Genomic DNA, 13,320 nt, shown 5'->3' with positions numbered 1-13,320 from the left:
CCTCCCAAAGTGCTGGAATTACATTTGTGAGCCACCGCGCAGGGCCAATAATAGCATTTTTTATGAAAAATAATTATTTTCCAACAGCAAAAAACTAGTCAGAAAAGTGTCATTGTTTTTGCATTTTTGTAAATCTTTTTAATGTCTCACTTAATAGAACATAGCTAGATTCTCATTTACTTCCTCTTTCAGTCTGTAAAACTATTACATGTCATGAAGCTTCTAGAAAACTCAGCTCAGTGGGGCGCGGTGGCTCAGGCCTGTAATCCCAGCACTTTGGGAGGCCGAGGCAGATGGATCACGAAGTCAGGAGATCGAGACCATCCCAGCTAACAATGGTGAAACCTTGTCTCTACTAAAAATACAAAAAATCAGCCGGGCATGTTGGCACGCGCCTATAGTCCCAGCTACTCGGGAGGCTGAGGCAGAAGAATTGCTTGAACCTGGGAGTCAGAGGTTGCAGTAAGCCAAGATTGTGCCACTGCACTCCAACCTTGTGACAGAGCGAGATTCTGTCTCCAAAAACAAAAACAAAAAAACTCAGCTCTACATACATGAGAAAATGAGTATGTAAAATATAAATTTTTTTTGGTATTATTGTGAAAGTAATTTTAACTTCATGGATCCCCTGAAGGGGTTTTTGAGCACCCTCAGAGATCTTTAGACCTCACTTGCTCTGGCTGCTTTATTATAAGCCACTTTAAAATCATGCTTCACGTTTAAGTGTTTGCTTTTTGCTTTTACTTTTCTTCCAAAGTGAGGATTTGGAGAAACATTAGGATTTAGAAGAACTAATTTAGAATATAGATTACAAATAATAGGCCAGGCGTAGTGGCTTATGCCTGTAATCCCAGCACATTGGTAAGCTGAGGCGGGTGGATCATGAGGTGGGAGTTCGAGACCAGCCTGGCCAACATAGTGAAACCCTGTCTCTACTAAAAATATAAAAAAAGTTTAGCGGGGCATGGTGGCAGACACCTGTAATCCCAGCTACTCAGGTGGCTGAGTCAGGAGAATCACTTGAACCTAGGAGGTGGAGGTTGCAGTGAGCTTAGATCGTGCCATTGCTCTCCAGCCCAGGCGATAGTGAGAGACTCCGTCTCAAAAAAAAAAAAAAAAAAGGAAGACAATTTATTTAACGCTGTAACGATCTGTGTAGTAAACAGAGCAATTACTGTATTGATACTCAAATACCTGTCAGTTATTTACTTGTAATTTGGAAATGGTATGTCTAATTTGAGAAATTACAACTGTTAATTAAATAATGAAATTATATGATCAGGAAGAAGCTACAAAATAGTCTCCCAATTTTCTCCTGGTTTATTTTGAAATGTGCACCTATAATCACTAATCTTTATCTGTGATTGGAGGGCTGGAAATAACTGGGAATAAGACATCATTTGAGAGGTTAAGCATGAAGTATAGGAAGCATGCAGGATAAAAATAAGCATTAGATGACTCATAATTTATAACATGGGGAATAAGAATTATTAGAAGTTGAATGTGGAAGATGAAGCTTGAAATAAAATGTTTATTTTGTTTTGAATTAAATAAAGCATGATTATTCACAGTGCAGTAAGTGTGCATTATCTGTTTGATATTTTCATATTACAGTTTTGGTAGTGCTCTTCAGTCTGTGAAATCTTCTTTGGGTGGAAATGATGAACTGTCAGCTACTTTCTTAGAAATGAAAGGACATTTCTACATGCATGCTGGTTCTCTGCTTTTGAAGATGGGTCAGCATAGTAATGTTCAATGGCGAGCTCTTTCTGAGCTGGCTGCATTGTGCTATCTCATAGCATTTCAGGTAAGTCTTCCACTTGTAGGAGCAATTGACATTTCACTGAGTCTTGATGTGTTTTAAATGAAGGTGTGCTCCGGTATGTAATGACAGTATGTGAACAAACCTGTGGAATTAAAGTTAAAATGAAATAGTCAATTTGATACAGTGGAAAATAACTAAGCATACACAATACTGGTGAGGCTGGTGAAACAGAGACGTTGAATACACTCTTGTTGAAAGCCTGCATTGCCATGATTTGTTTGTAGACACATTTGAAGAGTTTAATCTTTTTACTCTGCCATTTTTGGGAACATGATAAAGATGTAATCTTGTATTATGGGTAAAGCTTGATTCAAAAAGATGTGTTACTTGGACAAAATCCTAATAAGTAGATGTAGGGCAGTGGCTTTATAACCTATGATAGAAGAATATGATTGCAATTTAACATGTTAATTGAAAAACATGTATATAACATTTATGACTGTATTGTGTATATGTAACAGTACATCTATGAATCTTGAAAACATAAAGCCTTTTCTTATTTTTTATTTTTTTATTTTTTTTGAGACCAAGTCTCTCTCTGTCGCCAGGCTGGAGTGCAGTGGCGTGATCTCGGCTCACTGCAACCTCCACCTCCTGGGTTCAAGTGATTCTCCTGCCTCAGCCTCCTGAGTAGCTGGGACTACAGGCCCGTGCTGCCACGCCCAGCTAATTGTTTGTATTTTTAATAGAGACGGGGTTTCACCATGTTGGCCAGGATAGTCGCAATCTCTTGACCTCATGATCTACCTGCCTTGGTCTCCCAAAGTGCTGGGATTACAGGCGCGAGCCACTGCGCCTGGCCTTGTTTGAGACGGAGTCTCGCTCTGTCGCCCAGGCTGGAGTGCAGTGGCACGATCTCAGCTCACTGCAAGCTCCGCCTCCCGAGTTCATGCTGTTTTCCTGCCTCAGCCTCCCGAGTAGCTGGGACTACAGGCACCCGCCACCACGCCTGGCTAATTTTTTTTTTGTACTTTTAGTAGAGACGGAGTTTCACCGTGTTAGCCAGGATGGTCTCAATCTCCTGACCTAGTCATCCACCCGCCTCGGCCTCCCAAAGTGCTGGGATTACAGGCGTGAGTCACCACTCCTGGCCTTTTTTTTTTTTAATGAGCTTGCATAACTTTTGAAAGGAAAAGAAATAAGCAGTCTTCCAAAAAAGCATTAAACCAGGCTTAGAAAAATGATTGTTAATTTTAGAGAAGGATTTTTTGCTTGGGGAGGGAAAAAAAGGATTCATTACTTTTAGAGACGGCCCCTCCTTCTAATATAAATCTTTTTTTCTTTTTGAGACGGAGTTTTGCTCTTGTTGCCCAGGCTGGAGTGCAATGGCGTGATCTGGCTCACTACAACCTCCACCTCCCAGGTTCAAGTGATTGACCTGCTTCAGCCTCCCAAGTAGCTGGGATTACAGGCACGCGCCACCACCCCCGTCTAATTTTGTATTTTTAGTAGAGACGGGGTTTCTCCATGTTGGTCAGGCTGGTCTCGAACTCCTGACCTCAGGTGATCTGTGCGCCTCGGCCTCTCAAAGTGCTGGGATTACAGGCAGTGAGCCACCATGCCCTGCCTAATATAAATCTTTTTATTTTTATTTGAGACAGAGTCTCGCTCTGTCACCAGGCTGGAGTGCAGTGGTGCAATCTCAGCTCACTGCAACCTGTGCCTCCTGGGTTCAAGTGATTCTCCTGCTTCAGCCTATTACGTATCTGGGATTACAGGCACACACCAACATGCCGGGCTAATTTTTTGTATTTTTTAATAGAGATGGGGTTTCACCATGTTAGCCAGGATGGTTTCGATCTTCTGGCCTCGTGATCCACCCGACTCGGCCTCTCAAAGTGCTGGGATTACAGGCATGAGCCACCGAGCCCGGCCTGTAAATCTTTTAAAAACACCGTTGATAGACAGTTCACATGTTAAGTACTAATATTTAAAATGCTCAGTAGAAACTTCTGTGTTCATAAGGAATGGATTAGTGAAAATTAATGGATTTAGTGAGGTTCACTAGGTAATACAAACATTAAAAGGTTCTTATAGAAATTCTCAAGTAACTGATAGTTCTTATTTTTATTTATTTGATTTTTTTTGAGATGGAGTGTCACTCTGTCGCCCAGGCTGGAGCACGGTGGCACGACCTCGGCTCACTGCAAGCTCCGCCTCCTGGGTTCACGCCATTCTTCTGCCTCAGCCTCCCGAGTAGCTGGGACTACAGGCACCCACCACCACGCCCGGCTAATTTTTTTGTATTTTCAGTAGAGATGGGGTTTCACCGTGTTAGCCAGGATGGTCTCAATCTCCTGACCTCATGATCCGCCCACCTTGGCCTCCCAAAGTGCTGGCATTACAGGCATGAGCCACCGCGCCCTGCCAATAGTTCTTATTTTTAATGGAAACTTTAAAATTTATCTGTCTGTGTGTCTATTAGAGTCTTGCTGTGTCACCCAGGCTGGAGTGCAGTTGCGTAATCGTAGCTCACTGTAACGCTGAACTGGGCTCGAGCTTCCCAGAGTGCTGGGATTATAGGTGTGAGCTACTGTGCACAGCTTAAAATTTTTTGATATGTAGTTTTGGGAGGCAGAGTCTCACTCTTGTTGCTCTGGCTGGAGTGCAGTGGCATGATCATAGCTCACTGTATCCTCAAACTCCTGGGCTCAAGCGATCCTCTCCTGCTTCAGCCTCAGCTCAGTAGCTGGGACTACAGGTGCCTGCCACCATGCCTGGCTACATTGTTAAATTTTTTGTAAAGACAAGGTCTTGCTATGTTTCCCAGGCTGGTTGGTCTTGAACTCCTGGCTTCAAGTGATCCTTCTGCCTTGCCCTCCCAAAGTGCTGGGATTACAGGTATGAGCCACCACACCTGACTGTGAGCTTTTAATAATAAAAAGTTAGTTTCCCTCTTAATCCATTCACTCAGGTCTCCTTTCCTAGATGACAACTACTGTTAGGAGTTTCTTGGGTGTTCAGAAATATTTTTTGCATATGCAAATGTGCAATACATTCTTTCTCTGCTTTTAAAAAATATTGTGCCTCAATGTGGGTGTGCTTTACCTATTGCCAGATGCCTTGCTTTTCTAAATGTTTCTTTATTGTTCCACTTCAGCACAGAGATACCTACCTCAGTCTTTAACTACCACATATTTCTGTAGAATGAATATATAATAGAAACATCTTAGATGCTTGTATTTTATTTTATCAGTTTATTTTAAAGCTTAATGATCAAATGATTATAAGCATAAAATGTAGGTTATGTGCTGGCATTTGGGTATTTAAGAATTGGCTAACTTTTATGGCAAGATTTTCAGACTCTTAATCAGAGGAATACTGTGGTTCTAGTAAGTACATCTGCATTGCAGCTAGGTATTTAACAAAGTATCTTGAAACCTTTTAGTTAAGATGAGGAAATAGCCAGGCGCGGTGGCTCACGCCTGTAATCCCAGCACTTTGGGAAGCTGAGGCGGGCGGATCACTTGAGGTCAGGAGTTCGAGACCATCCTGACCAACACGGTCAAACCCGATCTCTACTAAAAATACAAAAATTAGCCACACATGGTGGCGGGTGCCTGTAGTCCCAGCTACTTGAGAGGCCGAGACAGGAGAATTGCTTGAAACCAGGAGGCGGAGGTTGCAGTGAGCCAAGATCTTGCCACTGCAGCACTCCAGCCTGGTGACAGAGCGAGACTCCAACTCAAAAAAAAAAAAAAAAGGAAATAGTGAATTGAGATGATTTGATTGAGTGGATTCACAACTAATTAACTGGTCACAAATTCAACTGTTGAATAATTTTGTAAAAGAGGCCGGGTTTATGAATTGAGGTCAGTTTGAAAACAAAAAGAATGATGTCAACATTTTGTTTATTTTGTGTGCTCTTTTCAACATATAGATGACAAACTTTGACATGATGTTTAGAAAACTTGTGAGTAAAAGGATAGGCGATACGAATATTTCTAAAATTCAAAATCAGAAGCTTTTAGGTTCATAAATCATATATTTTGAAAAATGAGCATGTTTGGAAAGAATTATATATACATGGTTTAAAATTCTGGCGGCTCTTAAGAATATGCTATGAAGACTCCTTTCTGTTCCCTAGTTATTTACTTTCTCCACTCCCAAAGAAACTAATGTTATTGCTTTCTTGTGTATTCTTCAGGAAATGTTGTATGCATCTCCAAGTAAACACACATACATCCCCCGTCTTTAAAAGAAGGAGGAAAACATTTGAAGATTGCATTTACTTTATTTCCATTAACTGTATCTTGGAGATATTTCCATGTCAGTATATATAAAGGGCATTCTCATTAGTTTGGATGCTTGCATATTATTCCATTGTGTGGATGTACTGTAGCTTTGGAGTTTTTAAAACCAGGGTCCTAAAACCAGGACATTAGCTTGCTTTTACTTTTTTTTTTTAATGCTACTTCAAGTAATTTAGCAATGATTAACTTGTGCCATGAATTCCTGAAAGAATTGCAGTATCAAAGTATATCTGTGCATTTATAATTTTTAGAGCTGCTGCCAAATATCTAACCCTAAAGAGGTTGTATCAAATTACATTTCCACCACCAATTAAGAAAGTGGTGATAGAATTAAAAGCCGATGCTCTAGTCACCCATATAGTTACTTTTGGCATGTTTCTAGTAAGTGGGCATTGCCTATGACTGGACATTTTCAGTGATGGACATTCATTACTTTTCAAGATAGCCCAGTGCATCTTTAGGTGGTTTGGCTCTTGGTACTTCCTTATATAGAATAAAAATATTCTTCAAGCCTTCTACCTGTTGGTCTTGTTTCTTCTTTTGATGATTGCTTTTATAAAATAATTTTAATATTTGAAGGCAGCTGTCATGTCTTCCCTTCGCCATTCTATTCATCATGATTTTTTTGTTTTCACAGGTTATTACATTACGATCTCTTTAATTTCCTGGTTGTCCCATTTATTCCAGTGCTATCCCATATTATCCATACTCTGAAAATGTGTTATCTACAATGTGGCATTTCCAAGTGTCATTTCACCTGTACTTTTTAAAGTAGGGTGTCATATCTACTCAGATAGGACAACATCTGCTGTTGTCCTATTTAGGCAGGGTAGAAAAGTAATGTAATTAAATTTTCCATTTCTCTGAATATAACATGAATGTGCTTTTAGTAGAAACTAATTTCTCAGAACTGCTCCGTGTATGCTTTTTTTTTTTTTTTTTCTTTTTTTTGGAGATAGGGTCTCACTCTGTCTCCCAAGCTGGAGCACAGTGGCATGATCGTGGCTCACTGCAGCCTTGATCTCCTGGATTTAAGTGATCCTCCTGCCTCAGCCTCCTGAGTAGCTGGGACCACAGGTGTGTGCCACCACGCCTGGCTAATTAAAAACAACTTTTTTTAGAGATAGGGTCTCACCGTGTTGTTCAGGCTGGTCTTGAACTCTGGGCTCAAGCGATCCCCCCACCTTGGCCTCCCAAAGTGCTGGGATTACAGGTGTGGGCCACCATGTCTGGCCGCTCTTTTTTTTTTTTTTTTTGAGATGGAGTCTCGCTCTTTCACCCAGGCTGAAGTGCAGTGGCACGGTCTTGGCTCACTACAACCTCTGCCTCCCAGGTTCAAGCTATCCTTGTGCCTCAGCCTCCCATGTAGCTGGAATTAATAGATGTGTGCCACCACGCCTGGCTCTTTGTTTTTTTTAAATTATTTTTAGTAGAGACTGGGTTTCACCATGTTGGCCAGGCTGGTGTCGAACTCCTGACCTCAAGTGATCAGCCCACCTTGGCCTCCCAGAGTGTTGGATTACAGGTGTGAGCCACCACGCCTGTACCTGGCCTGTCTTTCATAGGTTATATAAATTCCTTGGTTCCCAGTTTTTGCAGTCTTTTCCAATTCAGTTTAATTAATGGTTAACTGTTTATTCATTATCAAAAAAAGTACAGTGTAATAGATAAGACCATGTTACTATTAGAAGTATGGGTATCATCAAATTAAGATTTTTGATTCTAAAATTATTAGGTTCCAAGACCAAAGATTAAATTAATAAAAGGTGAAGCTGGACAAAATCTGCTGGAAATGATGGCCTGTGACCGACTGAGCCAATCAGGTAATAGTAATATTAAACTAATTTGATTTAAAAAGAAAAAGGAATTTCTGTTAAGGCATATCTTATGATAAAATCTTCATCTGTCCAGGAGATAATTTGTCAAAATTATTTCTTTTTGCCGTATCAGTTAAGAGCAATAGGTATGGAAGAGATGTGAAGAAATAGCACATTCTTTAAAAAACATGAATATTTGATATTGTTTGTTCCTAGGTGGAGAGGATTTCTTAACTCTTTCTTTATCTGGCTGCTAGAGCCTCTATCCTGAATATTTAGTCACTTCGTGAACTAAGTATAATTATTGATTTGCCAACCATTTAACACCAGCTGATTCTAAAAACACTGCTGTGGGGATATAAAGATGAAGAAGATATGGATCTGTCTTAAAGAGCTGAGAGCATAGTGAGGAAGATAGAAGATATATACTTACCTTATATTAGGCTCTTGGAATTTGTGGATTTTTTCCCCCATTTTTGGCTTGGGATGAATCCTAAAGGTCTGTTGCATATTACCTGTGATTTTGCTAAGATACAAACTTTAAGGTAGTTAGGTGGCCATTGAATCAAGCAGTGAACTGAAGAAACATAATGCTTTCTATAAGGAGCAGTTTTGATATAAAATTGGATGAATTTTGTAAAGAGCAAGATGTAATATTAAATCAAAGTTATTATAAGCTTTGGTATATAGTTAGGCTGTTGGCCAAAGCTCACATTGCTTTTTTATTCCATAGCCCACTTTTTTTGTGGGAGTTGGGCTTTCAATCCTTAAAGTGACTTTCTACTTTTTTCCTTTTCTCTTTTCCTTCTACCCTTGCGGGGCTCTCATAAGTGCCTTTGCATGGTCACAGTTAGATAAAAATTGCCTATATATTTTTTATGTCTTTGATCTGGGCATCCCGAGGGTGCCTCTGTAAGTGTGCTGAGACACAACTGTGTAGTGGTAACCAAACCTAATTGCCCAGCAGAATTAACTCAAAGGAGGGTTTTTAAAAAAAGTTCAATTGAAATAGAATTCGTATACCATATGCTTCACCCATTTAAAGTGTACAGTTCAGTGGCTTTTAGTATGTTCATAGAGTATTACCATTGTCACGACAATCAGTTTTAGAAGATTTTCATCACTCCATGAGGAATTCCGTACCTATTAGCAGTTACTCCCCATTTTACTCAAACCTCTCAGCCTTGGCAACCGCCAATCTGTCTCTGTAGGTTTGCCTATTCTGAACATTTCACGTAAGTGGAATCATATAGTATGTGGTCTTTTGTGACTGGCTTCTTTCATTTAGCAAGGTTTTCAAGGGTCATCTGCGTTATAGCATGTATCAGTACTTTATCCGAGGACTATGATTTTTTGATTGCTTACTGTAAACATATGGAATAAAAATCTCTGGGAACGAGGCCTGGAAATAATTCTTTTTTTTTTTTTTTTTTCCTGAGACAGAGTCTCACTCTGTCGCCCAGGCTGGAGTGCAGTGGTGTGATCTTGGCTCACTGCAAGCTCTGCCTCCCGGGTTCACGCCATTCTCCTCCCTCAGCCTCCCCAGTAGCTGGGACTACAGGCGCCCGCCACCATGGCCGGCTAATCTTTTTTTTTGTATTTTTAGTAGAGATGGAGTTTCACTGTGTTAGCCAGGATGGTCTCGATCTCCTGACCTCATTATCTGCCCAGCTTGGCCTCCCAAAGTGCTGGGATTACAGGCATGAGCCACCATGCCCAGCCGGAAATAATTCTTAAAAGCTGTTTAAAGGAGGATTCTGATCAGCCAGATTTAGAAATCAGTGTATCAGATCAGAGGATAAGAGCTTGTCCCTGTTCTCCTATGGCCGCTTAAATCCAGACCTTTTCATCTAAAATGCAAATATGTTTGGCATTTTTCATACACATTCCTGTCTTTTTTCCCCCTTCTGCTGTCTTCTGTAGATACTGAGAATATTAAACCTGTACTCTTTTCATTTTCTACATAAGCACCTGTTTTGTTGTCCAGCTGTATTTTTTGGGTTGGAGGGTTAGGTCTGCAATAATCATGTTATTTCCCCTTTGGGTATACAAATGAGACAATGTGAGCAAATACAATCTGTATTTTTAAAGTGATGGAAATAAATTTTTTTTTCAGGGCACATGTTGCTAAACTTAAGTCGTGGCAAGCAAGATTTTTTAAAAGAGGTTGTTGAATCTTTTGCCAACAAAAGCGGGCAGTCTGCATTATATGATGCTCTGTTTTCTAGTCAGTCACCTAAGGATACATCTTTTCTTGGTAGCGATGATATTGGAAACATTGATGTACAAGAACCAGAGCTTGAAGATTTGGCTAGATATGATGTTGGTAAGTTATATGTTTCAGAGGAAACGGTCTCTGTCGTAATTCTTATAAATTGCCCATAATCTTATTACCCAGAAATAATGACTTAATATTTTCCTGTATTCCTTTCGTGTGTGGGTTGGGCTGGGGGGAGTTTGAATGTGGTGCTGTGGGGATGGCATGTAGTTTTTGTTGTTGTTGTTTTTGAGACCAAGTTTTGCTCTTGTCCTCCACGCTGGAGTTCAGTGGTGCAATCTCGGCTCACTGTAACCTCTGCCTCCCGGGTTCAAGTGATTCTGCTGCCTCAGTCTCCCAAGTAGCGGGATTACAAGTGCCCGCCACCACGCCCGGCTCAAGTGATCCTCCCGCCTAAGCCCCCCAAAGTGTTGGGATGGGGCCCGGCACAGTGGCTCATATCTGTAATCCCAGCACTTTGGGAGGCCGAGGCGGGCAGATCACCTGAGATCAGGAGTTCGAGACCATCCTGGCCAACGTGGTGAAACCCCGTCTCTACTAAAAATACAAAAATTATCCGGGCGTGGTGGCATGTGCCTGTAGTCCCAGCTACTCGGGAGGCTGAGGCAGGAGAATCACTTCAACCCGGGAGGTGGAGGTTGCAGTGAGCCAAGATCACACCGCTGCGCTACAGCCTGGGCGACAGAGCGAGACTTCATCTCAAAAACAAAAAGTGTTGGAATTATAGGCATGAGCCACTGCATCTGGCCATATTTTTCATCTAAATGGTTGTTTATGTATGATTTATCTTGCTTCCTTCATGAATTCTCTCCCATAGTCTCTGTATTAAAACTATAAATATCACTTTTATTGGCAATATAATCTTTTTTATGAAGTAGACATAATTTGCTTGCTACTTTCTGTTATTGGGCATCCAAGTTGTTTTCAGCTTTTCCACTGTTAATAATCATACTCTGATAAAAACTTCAACAAAAAGTGTCTTCATTGCAAGTTATTTCCATAGAGATACCTAAAAACAGAATTACCGAGACAAAGGACATGAACATCTTTAAGTCTTGCAAATTGCCAAAATGACAGAAAGATTATACCTCTTTATGCTTCCAGAAGCGCATAACCTTTTCTTTTCTTTTCTTTTCTTTTGAGACAGAGTCTCACTCTGTCGCCCAGGCTGGAGCACAGTGGCGCAATCTCGGCTCACTGCAACTTCTGCCTGCCAGGTTCAAGCAATTGTCTTGCCTCAGCCTCCCAAGTAGCTGGGACTACAGGCACGTGACACCATGCTCGGCTAATTTTTTGTATTTTTAGTAGAGACGGAGTTTCACCATGCTGGCCAGGCTGGTCTCGAACTCCTGACTGCGCATAACCTTTTCAATATTGACTTTCTTATAGAAAAACAGATTTCTTTACTGTACTGATGGATTAATATAGTGATGTTCCATTGCTTTAATGACTTAAAGGAAAACCCATTGTTTTGGGGTTTCTTATTAGGTTAGGTGTTCTTTATTTGGCTTTTGTCAGTTGATTTTGGTTTATTGAGTTCTAGTCAGTGTCATTTTTTAAGATGGACTTAAACATTCTTCATCACTACTATTTTTATTAAAATTTCTAGAAATAATCAAGTGAGAATGCATTTAATAAGAACATGAGATTTTGCCTAACATAGAATTCTCTCCAGCTTTGATATAGAAAAGCAGTTAGATAATTAAGATATATATAATGTGAATTGCTTATGTTGGCAAAACTAATGGCACAAAGAAAAATTTCAAACCCTTAAGCCAATTTTTTAATTTGATTTTAGGTGCTATTCGAGCACATAATGGTAGTCTTCAGCACCTTACTTGGCTTGGCTTACAGTGGAATTCATTGCCTGCTTTACCTGGAATCCGAAAATGGCTAAAACAGCTTTTCCATCGTTTGCCCCAGGAAACCTCAAGGCTTGAAACAAATGCACCTGAATCAATATGTATTTTAGACCTTGAAGTAAGCAAAGATTTTAACAAATTAAATATTCTGAATTTTGTTTAATTTTTTTTTTCTAACTTAACTTTTCCTTAAATAAAACAGGTATTTCTCCTTGGAGTAGTATATACCAGCCACTTACAATTAAAGGAGAAATGTAATTCTCACCACAGCTCCTATCAGCCGTTATGCCTGCCCCTTCCTGTGTGTAAACAGCTTTGTACAGAAAGACAAAAATCTTGGTGGGATGCGGTTTGTACTCTGATTCACAGAAAAGCAGTGTAAGTAGTAAAACAAAAATATTGCTGTCACTTAGTGCATAGGTTTTACCAGGGATTTAATCCTCATGTGAAGATTTAATTTGTCATGTGACCCATTAACATATATGTATGTAAGCGCTGAACTGTGTATTTAGAAAGCAATTTTAGTAAATTGAACTATTTTTTAGACCTGGAAACGCAGCAAAATTGAGACTTCTAGTTCAGCATGAAATAAACACTCTAAGAGCCCAGGAAAAACATGGCCTTCAACCTGCTCTGCTTGTACATTGGGCAAAATGCCTTCAGAAAATGGTGAGTTTTAAAGTATAAGCATTTTTAAAGAACATTACCTTAATTTTTTAAAATCATGAACTTTTCATTGAAAGTTTTTTTGTTCTGAAAACAGCAGCTTGGTCATATTATGACAGATGTGTTTTTTATTGCTGCAAAATAGTTAATGTAGTTAAATATAAGCACTTAGAGGAGCAGTACCTGGCACACAGTGAATGTTACATATTAGCTGAGCTGTTACTGTTATTCCTTAATAATTAAGTTCTGATAATTATTCAGCCTGAAAAATTAAAAAGAAATTAGCACAAGGCTTTGTAGGTAAGACCGTTATAGATCTTTCTAAATATTTAAGGTGTGTTTTGTGTCACCATTAGGTGTAGATGGTCAGCCTTTTGAACAAACTGACACTACAGAAGAGGCAGTTTTCAGCTATCTAAAAATGGTAACTGTTAACAAGTAGTTTGGATTGCTACGTTAGGGTGGTATCATTAGAAGCATTTAAAAGTTGAGTGTAGAGGCCGGGTGCGGTGGCTCATGCCTGTAATCCCAGCATGTTAGGAGGCCAAGGTGGGCAGATCACAAGGTCAGGAGATCGAGATCATTCCTGGCTAACATGGTGAAACCCCGTCTCTACTAA

General features: G+C 40.0%; 1 protein-coding gene across 5 annotated transcripts in view; it reads left to right on the top strand.

The window, feature by feature from the left end:
- LOC129028707 (E3 SUMO-protein ligase RanBP2-like) overlaps positions 1–13,320 on the top strand; it is a 45,828-nt gene that overhangs the window by 18,278 nt on the left and 14,230 nt on the right. For all 5 annotated transcript variants that reach the window (XM_063649236.1, XM_054474355.2, XM_054474352.2 and 2 more), the window contains 6 exons: positions 1,615–1,807; positions 7,814–7,901; positions 10,012–10,221; positions 11,972–12,153; positions 12,238–12,413; positions 12,581–12,704. In XM_063649236.1, coding sequence (XP_063505306.1) covers positions 1,615–1,807; positions 7,814–7,901; positions 10,012–10,221; positions 11,972–12,153; positions 12,238–12,413; positions 12,581–12,704 — 973 coding nt within the window. The remainder of the gene's footprint in view (positions 1–1,614; positions 1,808–7,813; positions 7,902–10,011; positions 10,222–11,971; positions 12,154–12,237; positions 12,414–12,580; positions 12,705–13,320) is intronic.

This window comes from Pongo pygmaeus, chromosome 12 (genome assembly GCF_028885625.2).
Source record: "Pongo pygmaeus isolate AG05252 chromosome 12, NHGRI_mPonPyg2-v2.0_pri, whole genome shotgun sequence".
In the NCBI taxonomy this organism is placed as follows: domain Eukaryota; kingdom Metazoa; phylum Chordata; class Mammalia; order Primates; family Hominidae; genus Pongo; species Pongo pygmaeus.
The sequence above is the reverse complement of the archived record's forward strand: the minus strand, read 5'-3'. Positions and strand labels throughout refer to the sequence as shown.